This window comes from Macrobrachium rosenbergii, chromosome 39, assembly GCF_040412425.1.
Source record: "Macrobrachium rosenbergii isolate ZJJX-2024 chromosome 39, ASM4041242v1, whole genome shotgun sequence".
NCBI classification, from domain to species: Eukaryota; Metazoa; Arthropoda; class Malacostraca; order Decapoda; family Palaemonidae; genus Macrobrachium; species Macrobrachium rosenbergii.
The window spans coordinates 10,226,658-10,247,127 of NC_089779.1; the positions used below are offsets into that span (position 1 = coordinate 10,226,658).

Genomic DNA, 20,470 nt, shown 5'->3' on the forward strand with positions numbered 1-20,470 from the left:
GACAGAAAGAAAAACACAGACAGTTCTCCCATTTATCCAGGTTATTGTCCCTTTCTGTCTACGTATTAAGCCAGTCAATAGCTGCTGGCTCAACCAGACGTGCAGTATGTATAATGACAGTATTTTTTTAATTCTTTTCAAATGTATTTCACTCGTATCTTCTTCATTTTTACCTTTGGGATTTGTTGTAGCAACTGCTTTGTGAGCGGTTTAAATGAAGTTTCGAGTAATAATAAAAAGGGAGAAAAAACTAACTTCGAAAGGTATTCATCTTCCTCACTCGCACATGCGTAGTAGCTGCTAGCTCAACCCGACATGCTAGATATATGATGACACTATTTCCTTTTTTTTTTTGTTCTCTCACATAATAATTTCCTCATTAATTCGTTCTTTTCTTCTATTTTACCTTCGAGTTCATTATAGCGACTGCTTTGTGACATTACTGTGACATATTTCATTATAAAGTTAGCTTAAATGAGGTTTGGAATAATATTAATTATCGGCAATTTAGCAACAACACTTCACTACATACCTAAGGACGGGTATTCACAATAAGGTTTACATGTCAGTTCACCCAAGACTGTTCGAAGGGTGAATGTCCACATGAAAAATTTAGAATTGTCAGTTGGTCCGTCAACACAAACATAAACAGAAAAAAAATACAATCTCCCATGCTATATAATCACACACTGCAAAGATAATTCCACCATGTCAATTTCAAATATTTGACCTAATGATCACACTACCATATCTTCCTTGAATTTCTGAAGTTTCGTATAATGGAGAGTTAGCAGTACATTCATGTACATTGAGGACATTACGAATTTGTGCATCTTGCTGAAGTCAGGTCCTTGCATATCTCTCCAACTTGGTGTGCAGTGCATTTCACGAAATCAACAAAAGATATGCCTATTGTTGCATACACACACACACACACAGATACAACTGAGCTCGTCCTCTTCCAACCCACCCCCTCCCCTTCCCTCTTCCCTCTTGCTTCCACCTACCTGCAGACGGCATTCAGAGTTTTTCCTGGGCAACATTGGTTTGGTCAGCTAGTTTGCATAATTGTAATAATATGCATTTCCAGTTTACTCTATAAAACTTTAATGCTTTACTTTTCAATTGAAAACTTGAAAATAGATTTACCTGACATTCCTTCAAATTGAAGCTTGAATCCTTGTAAAGTCACAGAAGAATCGCTGCTGAAAGTCACTCTAACAATGTTACTGTTGCTTCTCAGAGACTCTGAATACTGCTGCCACAAATCCTTCCACTGGAAGAGACATTAATATTGTAGATTGTCTTCTGATTTTCTTTTTTAAATTCTGTAGGTATTGTTCCCATATTCTTCGTTCATAAGTTGTATTGAACCCAGAAAACATAGTGATATCTAGTAAGATTTTTCTTGTTGACTATGATCCATTTGCTGAAAAGTGAATTTCTGGAAAAGTAGTTCAATATAGATAGAATAAGAAAAGTGCTAAGAATGAGGACCTCCAATATAAACATGCAGAAATTTGGTAACCATCCATGGTGAGTACAAGTTGTGTACTTAAGTTATTTACTTATTGATGAGGGCATTTTTGCTGAAAGTCATAGGAGTGGCTTTCACCTCAGTAGTTTACTTTTGATCATTATCAACTTCTTTTTGTTGTAAAAATTCTCAGTGAACAGCCCTCAACAAAAAATGTTCTGTTAGAAATTTACAGTCTCTTTCGAACAGGTCAGACGTAATCGATCATTTAAAACTAAAGGAACAAAAATTGTTTCATTAATCCTTCCATAAAATTGCTAAAGATTACATAATTTGTCCATAGTTTGGATATGCACTTATTCGCCCTTTGCTTTTATGCAGTGCAGATGGGCATTATCTTTAGTTCAAAGTTTTTCTGTCACTATAAGTAGTGTGTACGTTTTTATTATTGGTTTCAGTATAGAGCTTTAATATCATAGAATACTTACATAAATATCTTTTCCTTGTTTGAATAAGTGAGCAGTCTTTCATGCGTCATTTATATTTTACTGGGTTTATCCTATTTTTTTTAGTTGATTTTTAATTTTTTTTTTTCTTTTTTTTTTTGCTCAGGGACACTGGGCATGTAGCATTGGCCTTTTCCTTCCTGTGTTGCAGTATCTCTTATAATAATGATAATAATAATAATAATAATAATAATAATAAAGTACATATACTTACGTCAAGTTCTCCCCAGAATCATACTCAGAAATATCAACGTAATCATATGGGCATCCAGGACTTGACCTCTAGATCGAAGTACTCCCACGTGAATTGAATTACCAGTCCCTCGGGAACCTGATCTCCCAGACACAATACTCGTTATTGTTGTAGCTTCCTCCAATAGATCCTATCCCGATTTCACCTGAAGACGCCACTATTCGACCTGATGAAAGAGATTGGTATGGTGGCAATAGTTCTTGGATAGATGTTCATTATGATATACTCTTAATTGTGTCTGTTTGTACATTTCCCCTTTCCTTTTTGTTAACTTAAGTTGACCAGAATTGTCTGTCCAGAGTGCATTTCAAACACGATGTTTTCAAACATGGTTATTGTATAAGAGCAGTATTTTGAAAATCCAAATTTTGTCAGATATTTTAATTCCTTTTCATCTTTGTACCTTCTACATGTTTCCTTCGTTTATTTAAGCATTACAAGAAAGCACCCAAGTGTTCTTTGTGACGACTTCTTAAATGATATCTTGTATCAAAAAGGGGAACTTATAAGAATTGGGATCACAGGTGAAAACTAATGGAGTTTCGGTCTCTAGATGAAGAGAGACCAAAGTCGTTATCTGAAGACTTTTTAGTTTCATAATGGTTTTAGTGGAAAATGATTTTGAAATGAGTCTGACCATAACAGAGAAGTATCACTCTCATTCCAGGTGGTGGAAGTCCAGTCTTTAAATGCTAATCAGGATCAGCTACAGATTTATCAACCTATATAGGTATTAATATTTCGAATCTCCGTAGCCTTTGGGAAAAATCCCTCCTAGGAAACTCTGTTGAGTATGAAGTTTACTTGATGGGTACTTTCGAAACAGTGCAAGATTTTTTTGGCAGTTTTTCAAAGTTTCTGCATGGAGTTAGTTATTAGCCACCAAAATCATTTAAGGGAATGAAACGTGTCTATATTTTCAAGGTTCAATTTGGTAAAGTTTCCAGAATTATTAAAATAATAAAATATTTCATTTTATCAAGATGAGAAATAACATTGAATGAAATGAACTAAACTAGAACTCACTAAGTGGTGTTACTGCTTAAAGTGGTTAGTGTAATTACATCAACATTAGGAATTTCGATGTTCCAATGCAAAATAGTACATGACTACAATGGCAGTTATTCAGGAGGAACATTACTAAGTGATAGTTATGTAATTCAAGGCACCAGTTTATGGCTGTTTTGTTATTCCTGCAGGTTAACGTGTTTGCCTGTATGTTATTTTCTTCATTTTTTGCTATTTTTAAAACGGGATTTAGGAATTTTTTTATCATCTCGAATTGTATGATTCACTGCCATTCATCGAAAGTTGCCTGTATTCACATTTAACCTTTATTTCTGATTCCAATGCAGGTTCTGGCGTCGTTTGAAATATTTTCATGAGTAAGAAAATATAAGTATGAGGGTGACAATGCGCAATAAGAAAAATTGCAGTTATTTTTTCAAAGATGGTCTGAGGGAAGAGATATTTAATTTGATGATCCAATTTTATAAAAAAAAAAAAGAACAAAAAAACCAATGTAGACTAACTAGTATGGAAATCACACACCATTCACAATATTAGTATGCAGTGGGAAACAAAATCTTTAATTACAAGTGATTTTTCAAGACGGATACAAAGAAAATATTGACGTGCAGAAGTTGAGAATAGAAGAAAAAATCATAAATTCTGATTACAGTGGCAGTGATCTGAACTACCTTCATTCCGCAGTTACCTGTATCGACACTGCAGTTCGTCTGTGGAAGTTGAGTTGATGTCTCTGGTGGTACGGTTGTTTCATATTGATCTGAAATGATTGTTGCTGTCAGTAGAGTGATTCATGTACTTAAATCTTATTTTCTTCTGTGGGCCTTTTTCTTTACATATTTTTGAAGTAGTTTAGCTAGAATTTATCTCGGTCAAATGTAACTGCAAAAAATAAGATCATGACCAGTCATTCATGTAGATAAACTCGTGCTCACAAAGTTATCTCCTGATATGAATATGCTTTCTTAATTCAGTTAGATGAAACCCAACTTTCCAACAAATAGTGAAGTATCTAGATCGATATTAAGTGATTTATTTACACTTTTTATCCCATTGTATTTAATCAAAATAGCTTTTAGCATTCATCTTGTATAGGTCTATATTGATAGGCATGTGACCAATATAAGAAACAGACTTTTGCAACAAAATACACTTTGGGTTTTTATTGTAAACTTAGTGGGCCCTCTACTAAGGATGTTAGTCCTTATTTTTTTTTTTATGTATTAAGTTGTTCGTTCATATCGGAAGTCAATCATGTTGCTGTTCTCCGAGATAATCAGCTTAACATATAATGAAAAGTTTCTCCAGTCATAGGGTTAAATTCACTGTAACTCGGTTTTCCGTAGGAGAGGTGCTGGTGTAGTTGTGTGAATTAATTATGGTATCTTGGTGTCATTTGGCTGCCAGTATTATTGCATTTAATTTTAATAATATCCATTTTCAGTTTAACCTATAAAACATTCATGTTTACTTTTAAACTGAAAGCTTTGAAAATAGGTTTACCTGACATTCCTTCAAATTGAAGCTTGAATCCTTGTAACGTCACAGAAGAATCGCTGCTGAAAGTCACCTGACAGCGTTACTCTGGCTTCTCAGAGACTCTGGAACACTGCTGCCACAAATCCTTCCACTGGAAGAGACATTGATATTGTAGATTGTTCTTCTGATTTTCTTTAAATAGGTATTGTTCATATTTTCTTCATTGCATAAGTTGTTTTGAACCCAGAAAAGATAGTGAGATCAAGTAAGATTTTTTCTTGTTGACTATGATCCATTTGCTAAAAAGTGAATTTCTGGAAAAGTAGTTCAATATAGATGGAATACGAAAAGTGCTAAGAATGAGGACCTCCAACATAACCATGCTGAAGTTTGGCAATCATCCATGGTGATTACAAGTTGTGTACTAAAGTTATTTACTTATTGATAAGGGCATTTGCTGAAAGTCATAGGGTGGCTTTCACCTCATTGCTTTACTGTTGAACATTATCAACTTCATTTTGTTGTAAAAATTCTCAGTGAACAGCACTCAACAAAGAATGTTCTGTTAGAAATTGACAGTCTCTTTCGAACAGGTCAGACTTAATTGTTCAAATTAATCCTTCCATAAAATTGTTAAAGATTACATAATTTGTCCATAGTTTTCGCCCTTTGCTTTTATGCAGTTCAGATGGGCGTTATCTTTAGTTCAAAGTTTTTCTGTCACTATCAGTAGTGCGTACGTTTTTAGTACTGGTTTCAGTATAGCACTTTAATATCATAGAATGCCTACATTAATGTCATTTCCTTGTTTGAATAAGTGAGCAGTCTTTCATGCGTCACTCATATTTTACTGGGTTTATCCTATTTTTTTTTTTTTTCTTTGATACTTGATTTTTCTATTCTTTTTTTTTTTTTTTTTTGCTCAGGGACACTGGGCATGTAGGATTCGACTTTTCCTTCCTGAGTTACAGGATCTCTTTATAATAATAATAATAATAATAATAATAATAATAATAATAATAATAATAATAATAATAATAAAGCACACATACTTACGTCAAGTTCTCCCAGATTCATACTCGGAAATATCAACATAATCATAAGGGCATCCATTAGTTGACCCTCAGATCGAAGTACTCCCACGTGAATTGAATTACCAGTCCTCGGGAACCCGATCTCCCAGACACAATACTCGTTATTGTTGTAGCTTCCTCCAATAGATCCTATCCCGATTTCACCTGAAGACGCCACAATTCGACCTGATGGAAGAGATTGGTATGGTGGCAATAGTTCTTGGATAGATGTGCGTTATGATATACTCTTAATTGTGTCTGTTTGTACATTTCCCCTTTCCTTTTTGTTAACTTGTTGACCAGAATTGTCTGTCCAGAGTGCATTTCAAACACGATGTTTTCAAGCATGGGTATTGTATAAGAGCAGTATTTTGAAAATCCAAATTTTGTCAGGTATTTTAATTCCTTTTCATCTTTGTACCTTCTACATGTTTCCTTCGTTTATTAAGCATTACAAGAAAGCACTCAAGTGTTCTTTGTGACAACTTCTTAAATGATATCTTGTAGCAAAAAGAGGAAACTTATAAGAATTGGGATCACAGGTATAAACTAATGGAGTTTCGGTCTCTAGATGAAGAGAGACCAAAGTCGTTATCTGAAGACTTAGTAGTTTCTTCATGGTTTTAGTGGAAAATGATTTTGAAATGAGTCTGACCTTAACAGAGAAGTATCACTCTCATTCCAGGTGGTGGAAGTCCAGTCTTTAAATGCTAATCAGGATCAGCTACAGATTTATCAACCTATATAGGTATTAATGTGTCCAATCTTCGTAGCCTTTGGGAAAAATCCTCCTAAGAAACTCTGTTGAGTATGAAGAGTACTTGATGGGTACTTTTCGAAACAGTGCAAGAAGATTTTTGGCAGTTTTCAAAGTATCTGCATGGAGTTAGTTATTAGCCACCAAAATCATTTAAGGGAATGAAACGTGTCTATATTTTCCAAGGTTCAATTTGGTAAAGTTTCCAGAATTATTAAAATAATAAAATATTTCGTTTTATCAAGATGAGAAATAACATTGAATGAAATGAACTAAACTAGAACTCAGTAAGTGGTGTTACTGCTTAAAGTGGTTAGTAATTACATCAACATTAGGAATTTTGATGTTCCAATGCAAAACAGTACATGACTACAATGGCAGTTATTCAGGAGGAGCATTACTAAGTGATAGTTTGGTGTAATCAAGGCACCAGTTTATGGCTGTATTGTTATTCCTGCAGGTTAACTGTTTGCCTGTATGTTATTGTCTTTACTTTTGCTATTTTTATAGCGGGATTTAGGAATTTTTCTATCATGTCGAATTGTATTATTCACTGCCATTCATCGAAAGTTGCCTGTATTCACATTTAAGCTTTATTTCTGATTCCAGTGCAGGTTCTGGCGTCGTTTGAGATATTTTCATGAGTAAGAAAATATAAGGATGAGGGTGACAATGCGCAATAAGAAAAATTGCAGTTATTTTTTTGAAAGATGGTCTGAGGGAAGAGATATTTAATTTGATGATCCAATTTTATAAAAAAAAGAGCAAAAAAAAAACAATATAGACTAGTATGGAAATCACACAGCATTGGCAACATTAGCATGCAATGGGAAACAAAATCTTTAATTACAAGTGATTTTTCAAGACTTATATATGAAAATATTGACGTGCAGATGTTGAGAATAGAAGAAAAATCATAAATTCTGATTACAGTGGCAGTAATCTGAACTACCTTCATTCCGCAGTTACCTGTATCGACACTGCAGTTCGTCTGTGGAAGTTGAGTTGATGTCTCTGTGGTACGGGTTGTTTCATATTGATCTGAAATGATTGTTGCTGTCAGTAGAGTGATTCATGTACTTAAATGTTATTTTCTTCATGTGTGCCTTTTCTTTTACATATTTTTGAAGTAGTTTAGCTAGAATTTATCTCAGTCAAATGTAACTGCAAAAATAAGATCATGACCAGTCATTCATGTAGATAAACATGTGCTCACAAAGTTATCTACTAACATGATTATGCTTTCTTGATTTAATTAGCTGAAACCCAACTTTCTAACAAATAGTGAAGTATCTAGATCAATATTAATGATTTATTTTACACTTTTAGCCCATTGTATTTAATCAAAATAGCTTTTTAACATTCAATTTGTATAGGTCTATATTGATAGGCATGTGATCAAGATAAGAAACAGACTTGCAACAAAATACCCTTTGGGCAGAAAACACTCTTATTGTAAACTTAGTGGGCCCTCTACTAAGGCTGTTGGTCCTTATTTTTATTTTTATTTGTTATGTATTAAGTTGTTCGTTCATATCGAAATTCAATCATGGTTTTGTCTTTTACTATTATCTGAGATAATCAGCTTAACATACAATGAAAAGTTTCTCCAAGGATAGGGTTATATCCACTGTAACTGGGCTTTTCATAGCAGAGGGGCTGGTATAGTTGTGTAAAATGATATTGGTATCCTTTTGTCATCTGGCTGTCAGTATCGTATTCTTTTACATATAAAAGTGAATGTTTGTGTGTTAGTACTCTGTACAGAGAAATCCGAACCCCTTGACCATTCCAGAAAAAATTTGGCATGTGACCATCATTTGACCCAACTTACATAATAGGGTAGGTTTTAGACCCATATTCCCATTGACAGAAAGAAAAACACAGACAGTTCTCCCATTTATCCAGGCTATTGTCCTTTCTGTCTACGTATTAAGCCAGTCAAAGTAGCTGCTGGCTCAACCAGACGTGCAGTATGTATAATGACAGTATTTCCTTTTTTTAATTCTTTCAAATGTATTTCACTCGTATCTTCTTCATTTTTACCTTTGGGATTTGTTATAGCAACTGCTTTGTGAGCGGTTTAAATGAAGTTTCGAGTAATAATAAAAAGGAGAAAAACTAACTTCTGAAAGGTATTCATCTTTCTCACTCGCACATGCGTAGTAGCTGCTAGCTCAACCCGACATGCTAGATATATGATGACACTATTTCCTTTTTTTTATTCTCTCAAATAATAATTTCCTCATTAATTCGTTCTTTCTTCTATTTTACCTTCTGAGTTCATTATAGCGACTGCTTTGTGACATTACTGTGACATATTTCATTATAAAGTTAGCTTAAATGAGGTTTGGAATAATATTAATTATCGGCAATTTAGCAACAACACTTCACTACATACCTAAGGACGGGTATTCACAATAAGGTTTATATGTCAGTTCACCCAAGACTGTTCGAAGGGTGAATGTCCACATGAAAAATTTAGAATTGTCAGTTGGTCCGTCAACACAAACATAAACAGAAAAAAAATACAATCTCCCAGGCTATATAATCACACACTGCAAAGATAATTCCACCATGTCAATTTCAAATATTTGACCTAATGATCACACTACCATATCTTCCTTGAATTTCTGAAGTTTCGTATAATGGAGAGTTAGCAGTACATTCATGTACACTGAGGACATTACGAATTTGTGCATCTTGCTGAAGTCAGGTCCTTGCATATCTCTCCAACTTGGTGTGCAGTGCATTTCACGAAATCAACAAAAGATATGCCTATTGTTGCATACACACACAGATACAACTGAGCTCGTCCCTCTTCCAACCCACCCCCCTCCCCCTTCCCTCTTCCCTCTTGCTTCCACCTACCCGTAGACGGCATTCAGAGTTTTCCCGGGCAACATTGGTTTGGTCAGCTAGTTTCGTATAATTTTAATAATATGCATTTCTAGTTTAATCTATAAAACTTTAATGCTTACTTTTCAATTGAAAACGTGAAAATAGATTTACCTGACATTCCTTCAAATTGAAGCTTGAATCCTTGTAAAGTCACAGAAGAATCGCTGCTGAAAGTCACTCTAACAATGTTATTGTTGCTTCTCAGAGACTCTGGAATACTGCTATACAAATCCTTCCACTGGAAGAGACATTAATATTGTAGATTGTTCTTCTGATTTTCTTTTAAATTCTGTAGGTATTGTTCCCATATTCTTCGTTCATAAGTTGTATTGAACCCAGAAAACATAGTGATATCTAGTAAGATTTTTCTTGTTGACTATGATCCATTTGCTGAAAAGTGAATTTCTGGAAAAGTAGTTCAATATAGATAGAATAAGAAAAGTGCTAAGAATGAGGACCTCCAATATAAACATGCAGAAATTTGGTAACCATCCATGGTGAGTACAAGTTGTGTACTTAAGTTATTTACTTATTGATGAGGGGCATTTTTGCTGAAAGTCAGGAGTGGCTTTTCACCTCAGTAGTTTATTTTGATCATTATCAACTTCTTTTTGTTGTAAAATTCTCAGTGAACAGCCCTCAACAAAAATGTTCTGTTAGAAATTTACAGTCTCTTTTCGAACAGGTCAGACGTAATCGATCATTTAAAACTAAAGGAACAAAAATTGTTTCATTAATCCTTCCATAAAATTGCTAAAGATTACATAATTTGTCCATAGTTTGGATATGCACTTATTCGCCCTTTGCTTTTATGCAGTGCAGATGGGCATTATCTTTAGTTCTAAAGTTTTTCTGTCACTATGAGTAGTGTGTACGTTTTTATTATTGGTTTCAGTATAGAGCTTTAATATCATAGAATACTTACATAAATATCTTTTCCTTGTTTGAATAAGTGAGCAGTCTTTCATGCGTCATTTATATTTTACTGGGTTTATCCTATTTTTTTTTAGTTGATTTTTAATTTTTTTTTTCTTTTTTTTTTTTGCTCAGGGACACTGGGCATGTAGCATTGGGCTTTTCCTTCCTGTGTTGCAGTATCTCTTATAATAATAATAATAATAATAATAATAATAATAATAATAATAATAATAATAATAATAATAATAAAGTACATATACTTACGTCAAGTTCTCCCCAGATTCATACTCAGAAATATCAACGTAATCATAAGGGCATCCAGGACTTGGACCCTCTAGATCGAAGTACTCCCACGTGAATTGAATTACCAGTCCCTCGGGAACCTCGATCTCCCAGACACAATACTCGTTATTGTTGTAGCTTCCTCCAATTGATCCTATCCCCATTTCACCTGAAGACGCCACAATTCGACCTGATGGAAGAGATTGGTATGGTGGCAACAGTTCTTGGATAGATGTGCGTTATGATATACTCTTAATTGTGTCTGTTTGAACATTTCCCCTTTCCTTTGTATTAAGTTGACCAGAATTTTCTGTCCGGAGTGCATTTCAAACACGATGTTTTCAAGCATGGGTATTGCATAAGAGCAGTATTTTGAAAATCCAAATTTTGTCAGGTATTTTAATTCCTTTTCATCTTTGTACCTTCTACATGTTTCCTTCGTTTATTTAAGCATTACAAGAAAGCACCCAAGTGTTCTTTGTGACAACTTCTTGAATGATATCTTGTATTAAAAAGAGGAAACTTGTAAGAATTGGGATCACAGGTGAAAACTAATGGAGTTTCGGTCTCTAGATGAAGAGAGACCAAAGTCGTTATCTGAAGACTTATTAGTTTCATAATGGTTTTAGTGGAAAATGATTTTGAAATGAGTCTGACCTTAACAGAGAAGTATCACTCTCATTCCAGGTGGTGGAAGTCCAGTCTTTAAATGCTAATCAGGATCAGCTACAGAATTATCAACCTATATAGGTATTAATATTTCGAATCTCCGTAGCCTTCGGGAAAAATCTCTCCTAAGAAACTCTATTGAGTATGAAGAGTACTTGATGGGTACTTTCAAAACAGTGCAAGATTTTTTTGGCAGTTTTTCAAAGTTTCTGCATGGAGTTAGTTATTAGCCACCAAAATCATTTAAGGGAATGAAACGTGTCTATATTTTCAAGGTTCAATTTGGTAAAGTTTCCAGAATTGTTGAAACAACAAAATATTTCGTTTTATCAAGATGAGAAATAACATTGAATCAAATGAACTAACCAGAACTCAGTAAGTGGTGTTACTGCTTAAAGTGGTTAGTGTAATTACATCAACATTAGGAATTTCGATGTTCCAATGCAAAATAGTACATGACTACAATGGCAGTTATTCAGGAGGAGCATTACTAAGTGATAGTTATGTAATTCAAGGCACCAGTTTATGGCTGTATTGTTATTCCTGCAGGTTAACTGTTTGCCTGTATGTTATTGTCTTTATTTTTTGCTATTTTTATAGCGGGATTTAGGAATTTTTCTATCATGTCGAATTGTATTATTCACTGCCATTCATCGAAAGTTGCCTGTATTCACATTTAAGCTTTATTTCTGATTCCAATGCAGGTTCTGGCGTCGTTTGAGATATTTTCATGAGTAAGAAAATATAAGTATGAGGGTGACAATGCGCAATGAGTAAAATTGCAGTTATTTTTTGAAAGATGGTCTAAGGGAAGAGATATTTAATTTGATGATCCAATTTTATATAAAAAAAAAGAGCAAAAAATCAATATAGAATAACTAGTATGGAAATCACACAGCATTGGCAATATTAGTATGCAATGGAAAACAAAATCTTTAATTACAAGTGATTTTTCAAGACGGATATATAGAAAATATTGACGTGCAGATGTTGAGAATAGAAGAAAAAATCATAAATTCTGATTACAGTGGCAGTGATCTGAACTACCTTCATTCCGCAGTTACCTGTATCGACACTGCAGTTCGTCTGTGGAAGTTGAGTTGACGTCTCTGGTGGTACGGTTGTTTCATATTGATCTGAAACGATTGTTGCTGTCAGTAGAGTGATTCATGTACTTAAATGTTATTTTCTTCCTGTGTGCCTTTTTCTTTACATATTTTTGAAGTAGTTTAGCTAGAATTTTTCTCGGTCAAATGTAACTGCAAAAAATAAGATCATGACCAGTCATTCATGTAGATAAACTCGTGCTCACAAAGTTATCTCCTGATATGAATATGCTTTCTTGACTCAGTTAGATGAAACCCAACTTTCCAACAAATAGTGAAGTATCTAGATCGATATTAATTATTTATTTACACTTTTTAGCCCATTGTATTTAATCAAAATAGCTTTTAGCATTCATCTTGTATAGGTCTATATTGATAGGCATGTGACCAATATAAGAAACAGACTTTTGCAACAAAATACACTTTGGGTAGAAAACACTATTGTAAACTTAGTGGGCCCTCTACTAAGGATGTTAGTCCTTATTTTTATTTTTGTATTAATTTGTTCGTTCATATCGGAAGTAAATCATGGTTTTTTCTTTTACTGTTCTCTGAGATAATCAGCTTAACACACAATGAAAAGTTTCCCCAGTCATAGGGTTAAATTCACTGTAACTGGGTTGCCCGTAGCAGAGGTGCTGGTGTAGTTGTGTGAATTAATATTGGTATCTTGGTGTCATGTGGCTGCCAGTATTATTGCATTTAATATTAATAATATCCATTTTCAGTTTAACCTATAAAACATTCATGTTTACTTTTAAACTGAAAGCTTGAAAATAGGTTTACCTGACATTCCTTCAAATTGGAGCTTGAATCCTTGTAACTTCACAGAAGAATCGCTGCTGAAAGTCACCCTGACAGCGTTACTCTGGCTTCTCAGAGACTCTGGAACACTGCTGCCACAAATCCTTCCACTGGAAGAGACATTTATATTGTAGATTGTTCTTCTGATTTTCTTTTAAATAGTGATTGTTCCCATTTTCTTCGTGCATAAGCTCTATTGAACCCAGTAAAGATATTGTGCTATCTAGTCAGGTTTTTCTTGGTGACTACGGTTAATCTGCTGAAAAGTGAATTTCTGGAACAGTAGTTTAATAAAGATAAAGTAAGAAAAGTGCTAAGAATGAGGACCTCCAATATAATCATGGAGAAGTTTGGTAATCATCCATGGTGATTACAGGTTGGGTATTTAGGTTATTTGCTTATTAATAAGGACATTTGCTGAAATTAATAGGAGGGCCTTCTACCTCAGTAGTTTAATTTTGATCATTATCAACAACTTCTTTTTGTTGTAAAAATTCACAATCAACAGCTCTTAGCAAAAAATGTTCTGTTTTAAATTTACAGTCTCTTTCGAACATATAGACCTAAAGTAACAAAGTGGTTATGATGAAAAAATGGTAGAAAAAGAAGCACAGTTCCTATAGCGGAGCAAGAGTACCAACAGTACCTATATTTAACATTCATTGTGCCTTCGTCCTAGTTTCCATTTAATCTCGTACCTTTACTCTAGTTCACTTTTATTGTCAACTTGTTCCCCTTGCAACCATTCTGAAACTTCCTCACTAGTCTCTGCAATCTCTCTTCACTGTCCCGAATGAGTAACATATTATCTGTAAATATCAAACATACCAAACTACATTCTTGACTGTTTTTCTACCTTTTTATATCACGTCTGCTTTCCTTTCCGCCTCTTTGAATTCTTTCATTAATACTTCCATAAAATTGCTAAAGATTACATAATTTGTCCGTAATTTGGATATGCTTATTCGCTTTTTGCTTTTATGCAGTTCAGATGGGCATTATCTTGATTTAACAGTTTATTTTGTCAGTATCAGTATTGTGTACGTTCTGATTGCCGGAACTGCAGTTTGCTGAGGCTGTTAGGTAGAAATTTTCTTCAGTTTCAGTACAGTACTTTAATGTCATAGAACAGTTACATTAGTATCGTTTCATTATTTGAATATGTGAGCAATGTTTCTTGAGTCACTTACATTTTACTGGGTTTATCCTACATTTTACTGGGTCTATCCTATTTGTTTTGGTTTTTTAATTCTCTTTTATAATTGATTTTTCATTTATGTATTTATTTTGTGGCTCAGGGACATTTGGCATGTAACATTCGCCCTTTTCATCCTGGGTTGCAGCATCTCTTAATAATAATAATAATAATAATAATAATAATAATAATAATAATAATAATAATAATAAAGCACATATACTTACGTCAAGCTCTCCCCAGATTCATACTCGGAAATATCAACGTAGTCATAAGGGCATCCAGGACTTGGACCCTCTAGATCGAAGTACTCCCACGTGAATTGAATTACCAGTCCCTCGGGAACCTCGATCTCCCAGACACAATACTCGTTATTGTTGTAGCTTCCTCCAATAGATCCTATCCCGATTTCACCCGAGGACGCAGCTACTTGACCTGATTGAAGAGGTTTTGTTTGATGTTGACAGTTATTGGTTAGAAGAGTATTAAGAATGCTTTTAAAATGTCTGTATATCAGTTACCATTTTCATTGTTTTCATGTAACGAAAATTCTTTGAGCAGAACCCTCATTTTCAGATTTATGTTCAGTATATTAAGGGTTGTATAATAAAGTGTTATTTTTACAAATTAAAGCAAAATTTTGAAATTTACAAACTTTTTGTCTAGGGTATTGCTTTCCTATTTCATTATTGTAGGTTCAACCCATTTCTAAATGAATATTGCTGGCAAACAGCGAGTTATAATGAAAATGTCTTGAGTTATATCTGTATATTAACTCGCGAAAACTTTATAAAACTGGATTAAAGGAGAAAGGTAAGGGAGTTCCAGCCTTATGTCGAAAGGAAAAGAGACGAATCATTGTCTTGGGACTTATCAATTCCCAAAAAGTGTTTGTGAAAAGTTAGGCTGAAATGAATTACATGTGTAAAAGAGGTTTCAAAGTTCAGTATAAGACATGAATGAGATTTTAATTCATAAAGATGTGTAACTTTCAAAATTCAGTAAGATTAGGAAAAAGGCCCTCATGAACTCATGATTATCGTCCCCTCCCATACCAAGTAACTTTGTCATTGTGGAGGGGCTTCGGGGCTAGGGACCATTGCCCGATGTTGTGGGGGCAACCTTTTGGTATCCATCTGGACCGTCCTACGTCCTTGGGCTGTGGTCCTATGCTCAACTAATTTTGGCTTGGTTTTATTTCTTAATTTATCAATTTATCACTTCTTTCCCACTGTTATACCAGTCCTCTTCCTCTGCCCCCCCCCCCCATCCCTTAGGTGTGAGTGTCCGTGCTGAGAGGGTAGAAGACCAACTTTGGGTTGGTCATGAACGGCCTCTGGACGCCATAGGGGACAGCGACCCTGTATTTTTTTCTTTTTGCCCTTACTCCTTCTTGCGGGGCTCTCAAGGAGTGGACGATATACTTCCCCAGCACACACCTAGGCCCATATGGCCAATAATGGAAATTTAATTAACTCAAAGGGGTTGGGGACTGACCCCTCTCACAATCAGTCCCCTGATTTTTTGGGATTTTCTGACTTGGCTAGCTCTGCAACCTGAGGTCAGACTACTCCCCCAGAAACCTCCTCATCCTTATCCTTGGGTGCCTTGTCACCAGTCGTCTCGGCAAATGATGTCCCATGCCCTCTTTCCACCAGTTCATCTCTGATGGTCACTTTCAGCCATATGAACCATAGCATGCCACCATAAAACAACGGAACACTTCAGGATGTCTTCCTCCAAAAAACTGCCTTAAGGCTCCAACTCCATCTTCTCATAACCACCTAAAAATGTCCTCCAGCACTCACCCTGCCCTTATGTCAACTCTCTTTGGGCCCCAGAAGTGGGATAAGTACATCATTATCCCTCCAACCACTCCTTACGCGAACAACACACTCCACTTTCAGAAAGTGCCTGCAGAAACAGGTAGGCACGGTCAAATTCCTAACAAGATGTGATCACTCATGTCTTGTAATGGTGGACACTGAGGCTCAGGCTCGAGCAATGTCCAACTCGAAGATATGCAAGGTAATGCCTTCCCTACCAATCCATATCCTCACCTAAACAGTTGTACTGGAAAAGTGGTGATACCTTCGGAGCAGTGCCCCGTTAACAATGTCAGCTGGAGTGACTGCTCAATGGACTTCAAAGAACTTCTAAACAACCCCATGAAGTTCTACTGCAAATGTTACATGTTTCACTCTTGGAGACAAGAGTAACAAGAAATATCTGAAAAATGTTGCAAAGATCACATTCAAGGGGCAAGACCTCCCACTAGATGTATGCATCGGAGGTCAACATTACAAGGTGCAAAAGTATATCCCTCCCTCTTGTCAAAGTCAAAAGTGGTGGCGCTTCGGCCCCCTAGCCGAATTTTGTAGATCGCAAGTGCTAAGTGATAGTTTTGCATTGCAAAGTACGATTTGTGGCTTCGTTTCTGCTTATTTATTGTGTTTTATGGTAATTTTTCTGTCATCTGCTTTTATTCAACACCTTTAGAAGAACCCGCGTTCCTTAGTTTCATATTGAATTATTCTCTGGCTCTAAGGTGTGTTGTTGGCCAAATGGAGGATTATAACCTCGTGTGATATATTTTTATGAGTAAGAAAATATGAGTATGCGGATAGAAATGTAACAAAATGAGGACTTCATTAATATTTTTGAGAGATGAAGGAAAACAGTTGCTGCTATTGAGACAAAGGGAACAATTGTTAATAAGTAAAGGAAGGCGAAAGCTTCTGGCATAAGTGACTTTGTAATTCAGTTGTACATAATGACAGTGAAGTGTCGATATTAAGGTTAAATGGAAGAAAACAGGCATAAATGAAGTTCACTGGATGAAGAAAGTACAACATCAGTTACCTGCGTTGACGCTGCAGTTCATCGCCTGTCGTTGTTGAGGTTTTTCGTGCCATTTCTTCGTTGTCTTTGGAGGGAAAGTGGATTCCTTGTGGTCCGATGGCTTTGGCTGTTTTTCCTATCATATTAAATGAAACACTTTTAAAGAAGGTCGTTATATAAACACTGATATTCTTGTATGATTGTTTTCCCTGTGTTGTGTAACGTAACTGCAGATGCTTAGGTACAACAAAACAAAAAAGAAAACTAAACAGTCATTGAATGAGGTCTCCGGATTTTCAGATACATAGCCTGCCAGCATCTGAAGAATAAACTTCGTTTTGCCAAGAGCTAGATTGTTGCTCGCTGACAGTTCCCGGAAATAGTTTAGTGCTTTAAGGCATGTCATGCGAAAAGCTTCCACAGAAATTAGGGGATGAAGCTTCCACAGAAATTAAGGGGATGACATTTTGTGAACAGTTAAGTCATAGACATAAATCTGAAGCGCATACGCTAAACAAAGCTCCAGTCTCGAATTAGACATAAATCTGAAGCACATAAGCTAAACAAAGCTTCAGTCTCGAATTAGGCATAAATCTGAAGCACATAAGCTAAACAAAGCTTCAGTCTCGAATTAGACATAAATCTGAAGCACATAAGCTGAACAAAGCTTCAGTCTCGAATTTTTAAAGATGAATACGAGTTTATACCAATAATAACTTATTTAATATTCAACTTAATACATGTCAGAGCCTTATACACATTTTGACGAATACGGATTAAGAATCACATTACCAAACTAACCGCTAAAGATTAAATTAACCTTCATTAGACATTGACAGGTGTGTAAAGTGTATGCGTAGTAAGTTTACAAACACAGGCATCGTCACTTGCACAAATAAATATATATTGCTATCATGGTCATGCTGCACATTTATACATACATTATATATATATATATATATATATATATATATATATATATATATATATATATATATATATATATATAATAAGTCAACTGGCACCATTAAAGAGTAATGTTTATCCTTCAAAAATGGATTTATTATAAGACCAAAGCAGAAAACTGCTTCCTGACTTTCTTTCAAAATGGCACATGTGAGCTCTAGCGAGTCACTCATTGTTTACTGATATTGAAAGATTGGAAATTTCACGAGCCATTTTCCGCCGTTGCGTTTATTTGTTCACATATCTTCTCCCTGTTGCGACTAGATGACAGGAAAGGACGTATTAGAGAACAGAGCTAAATTTCTTGTGTGGAAGGTGATCGTTAATCTCTCGCGAAATCCAATCTTTCGTTGTCATTCACGAAGCCTCTAAATTTTGGTCAGTTTTGGTCAAAATCCACAAATGACTTTCTGACGAAATAAAAAAAAAAACTAAAAAAAATAACCTCTTCGGAAAAAAAAGGGGCGAGGGAAGCGTTTCTTAACACCTCATCGAGCAGAAAAGAAAATTAGTAATAATATACATAGTTACTGAAATGATAGGTTAATGATAGTGATAACAGCATGCTCGACAACAGGGAAATACTTAGTTCTGTGTCTGCTATGTGATTGTACACTCTCCGTTCGGGCGACAGAAAAAGACTGTGAGGAACTCCCCCAATACTCACCGGCGGTGCCTCTGTCGTCTTCGGAGCACACTCAGTGCCTACCAGCAGCAGAAGCAGCGTGACGGCTAAGGAAAGCAGCACCTTCACCCGAGCCATGATGATGAGTTCTGCCTAGAGAGTTCTGGACAGGAACACTTCGTGGACTGTAATGATATCCGTTTCTTTTATAGAGGGACTCAATACCCTTGAAGAGGAATTCCACGTCTGCCGGTCATAAACAGGCAGGTGTGACCTGCACTTGTGTTGGCTTGACTTTGCATTTCCTTACATAAGCCCCTTTCATTATGTGATAATTTGAATGGGGTGTTTTAATGACGCCACGAAATGTATGTCAGTGTTTGAACCTCTGCTCTTGAAGAGGGCCATTATAAAGGAGGCTTTATCGCTCAACATATGCTTCGAGTAATGGGACGCTTCGAATGTAGATAAGCTATTTGATAGCAGGTTATAACGACTTGAATATATTAAGCGCTGCACAGATTTTTTTTTTATATTAGTTTTAATTAATGCCTTTAAACTTTTCCACCATACGTATTTTAGTCTAATTTTTCCATTTCCGAATATGAGAACGTTAGAAACAAGTTTCTGATAAAATTGCCAAGGTTTTCATTTTAAAGTTTTGAAGATATATTTGCCCCTTTATTTTCACATAATTTATTTTCACATGAATAAAAGTTCGTTTGTTGCTGTTTTGTGGCTCACTGCTTCTTTCGTCGTGGTTAATTTTTGCATGGAATCCACATAAATTTAATTTTTTCCTTCTATTAGGGATTATACAAGAAGCCATGCTTGTTGATTAGGTATGGCGTCTGTATTCTCGTATGTTATGCTCATCACCATTTAATTCATTTTTTGAATTTTCGATGTGGTCTTGAAGTAGCCTGAACGAAAACTGTTAGGAAAAATAGTTATGGTGGGTGTCAAAAATGGGTCCTTCTGTATAGGCTAGGATAAACTTTTGAAAACTTTAAAAGTAAGTTGATTTGCAGCATTTTAATCGAGCTGCTTCCATTATTAAAGTAATTGCTCAACAGGAATGGACTTAAATTTTGACATACTGAAGAGCAGCTTTATTTCACTGATTTTACTTGTCAGTCTTTTGACAGTATCCGAATTTTTGTTGCCGATGCGCTTACCCTTTAACTCTCCTCTTCCTGTTACTGGTCTTTTGCACGATCGTTTGAAGTGTTTTTCTGACGTTTCCTATGATAAGTGTTCGATGTTCATGGAGAATGTTCATTCTTCTCAATCTAAATATATTTTGGAAGCTTCTCAAATTTTTTTTTTTTTTATAAATATGTCTTCAGCACTGAAGTCCGAGACCCTATTAGTAGGACTGGTCGCTACCAGCTGAGGGGAAAATGCTCCTCGTGATTTTTGATGGGGTAAACATCTCCAGGGGAAGACAATGTGAGATAGCACTGCGACATTGGTACCTTTCTTTGTGTTATCTTACATTCCAGAACTTTGCTCAGTAAGAAACTTGTTTGAAATATGGCCAGTATAAAGTAAAACGTCTGTATTCCACCTAATGGTATGTTGTTGTT

The 20,470-nt window shown here is 35.3% G+C and overlaps 2 protein-coding genes and 1 long non-coding RNA gene across 7 annotated transcripts in view; 1 reads left to right on the top strand and 2 right to left on the bottom strand.

The window, feature by feature from the left end:
* Positions 1-2,252, bottom strand: part of LOC136825726 (exoskeleton protein RP43-like) — a 28,280-nt gene extending 26,028 nt beyond the window's left edge. For 2 of the 3 annotated variants that reach the window (XM_067082532.1, XM_067082531.1), the window contains exons 1-2: positions 2,198-2,241; positions 1,150-1,276 (exon numbers count right to left, since the gene is read on the bottom strand). In XM_067082532.1, coding sequence (XP_066938633.1) covers positions 1,150-1,156 — 7 coding nt within the window. In that variant the 5' untranslated portion in view covers positions 1,157-1,276; positions 2,198-2,241. Of the gene's footprint in view, positions 1-1,149; positions 1,277-2,197 lie in introns of all 3 variants that reach the window. The other variant, XR_010849430.1, reaches the window with a different exon arrangement.
* The window catches only part of LOC136825731 (uncharacterized), a 583,078-nt gene that overhangs the window by 468,870 nt on the left and 93,738 nt on the right, over positions 1-20,470 (top strand). The window lies entirely within an intron of this gene.
* LOC136825727 (exoskeleton protein RP43-like) lies at positions 2,266-19,056 on the bottom strand. 2 transcript variants are annotated; one of them, XM_067082533.1, is made up of 9 exons: positions 18,924-19,056; positions 17,312-17,426; positions 14,677-14,884; positions 13,237-13,364; positions 12,409-12,480; positions 10,658-10,865; positions 4,769-4,895; positions 3,954-4,025; positions 2,266-2,402 (listed from the first exon to the last, which is right to left on the bottom strand). In XM_067082533.1, exons 1-7 carry the CDS (start codon positions 19,017-19,019, stop codon positions 4,832-4,834), a joined length of 891 nt encoding a protein of 296 aa, XP_066938634.1. In that variant the 5' UTR covers positions 19,020-19,056; the 3' UTR covers positions 2,266-2,402; positions 3,954-4,025; positions 4,769-4,831. The 2 variants fall into 2 exon arrangements, with proteins under 2 accessions (XP_066938634.1, XP_066938635.1); XM_067082534.1 differs by lacking the exon at positions 4,769-4,895 and adding an exon at positions 9,587-9,713.

What these genes read in the sequence shown, in the direction of transcription:
- LOC136825727 (XM_067082533.1), bottom strand. Translation starts at nt 19,019, where the DNA reads ATGGCTCGGGTGAAGGTGCTGCTTTCCTTAGCCGTCACGCTGCTTCTG. An exon ending in GAACTGCAGCGTCAACGCAG is followed by an intron (nt 14,885 to 17,311) that starts GTAACTGATGTT and finishes CTCTTCAATCAG; the next exon opens with GTCAAGTAGCTGCGTCCTCG. An exon ending in CCAATTTGAAGGAATGTCAG is followed by an intron (nt 12,481 to 13,236) that starts GTAAACCTATTT and finishes CAATCGTTTCAG; the next exon opens with ATCAATATGAAACAACCGTA.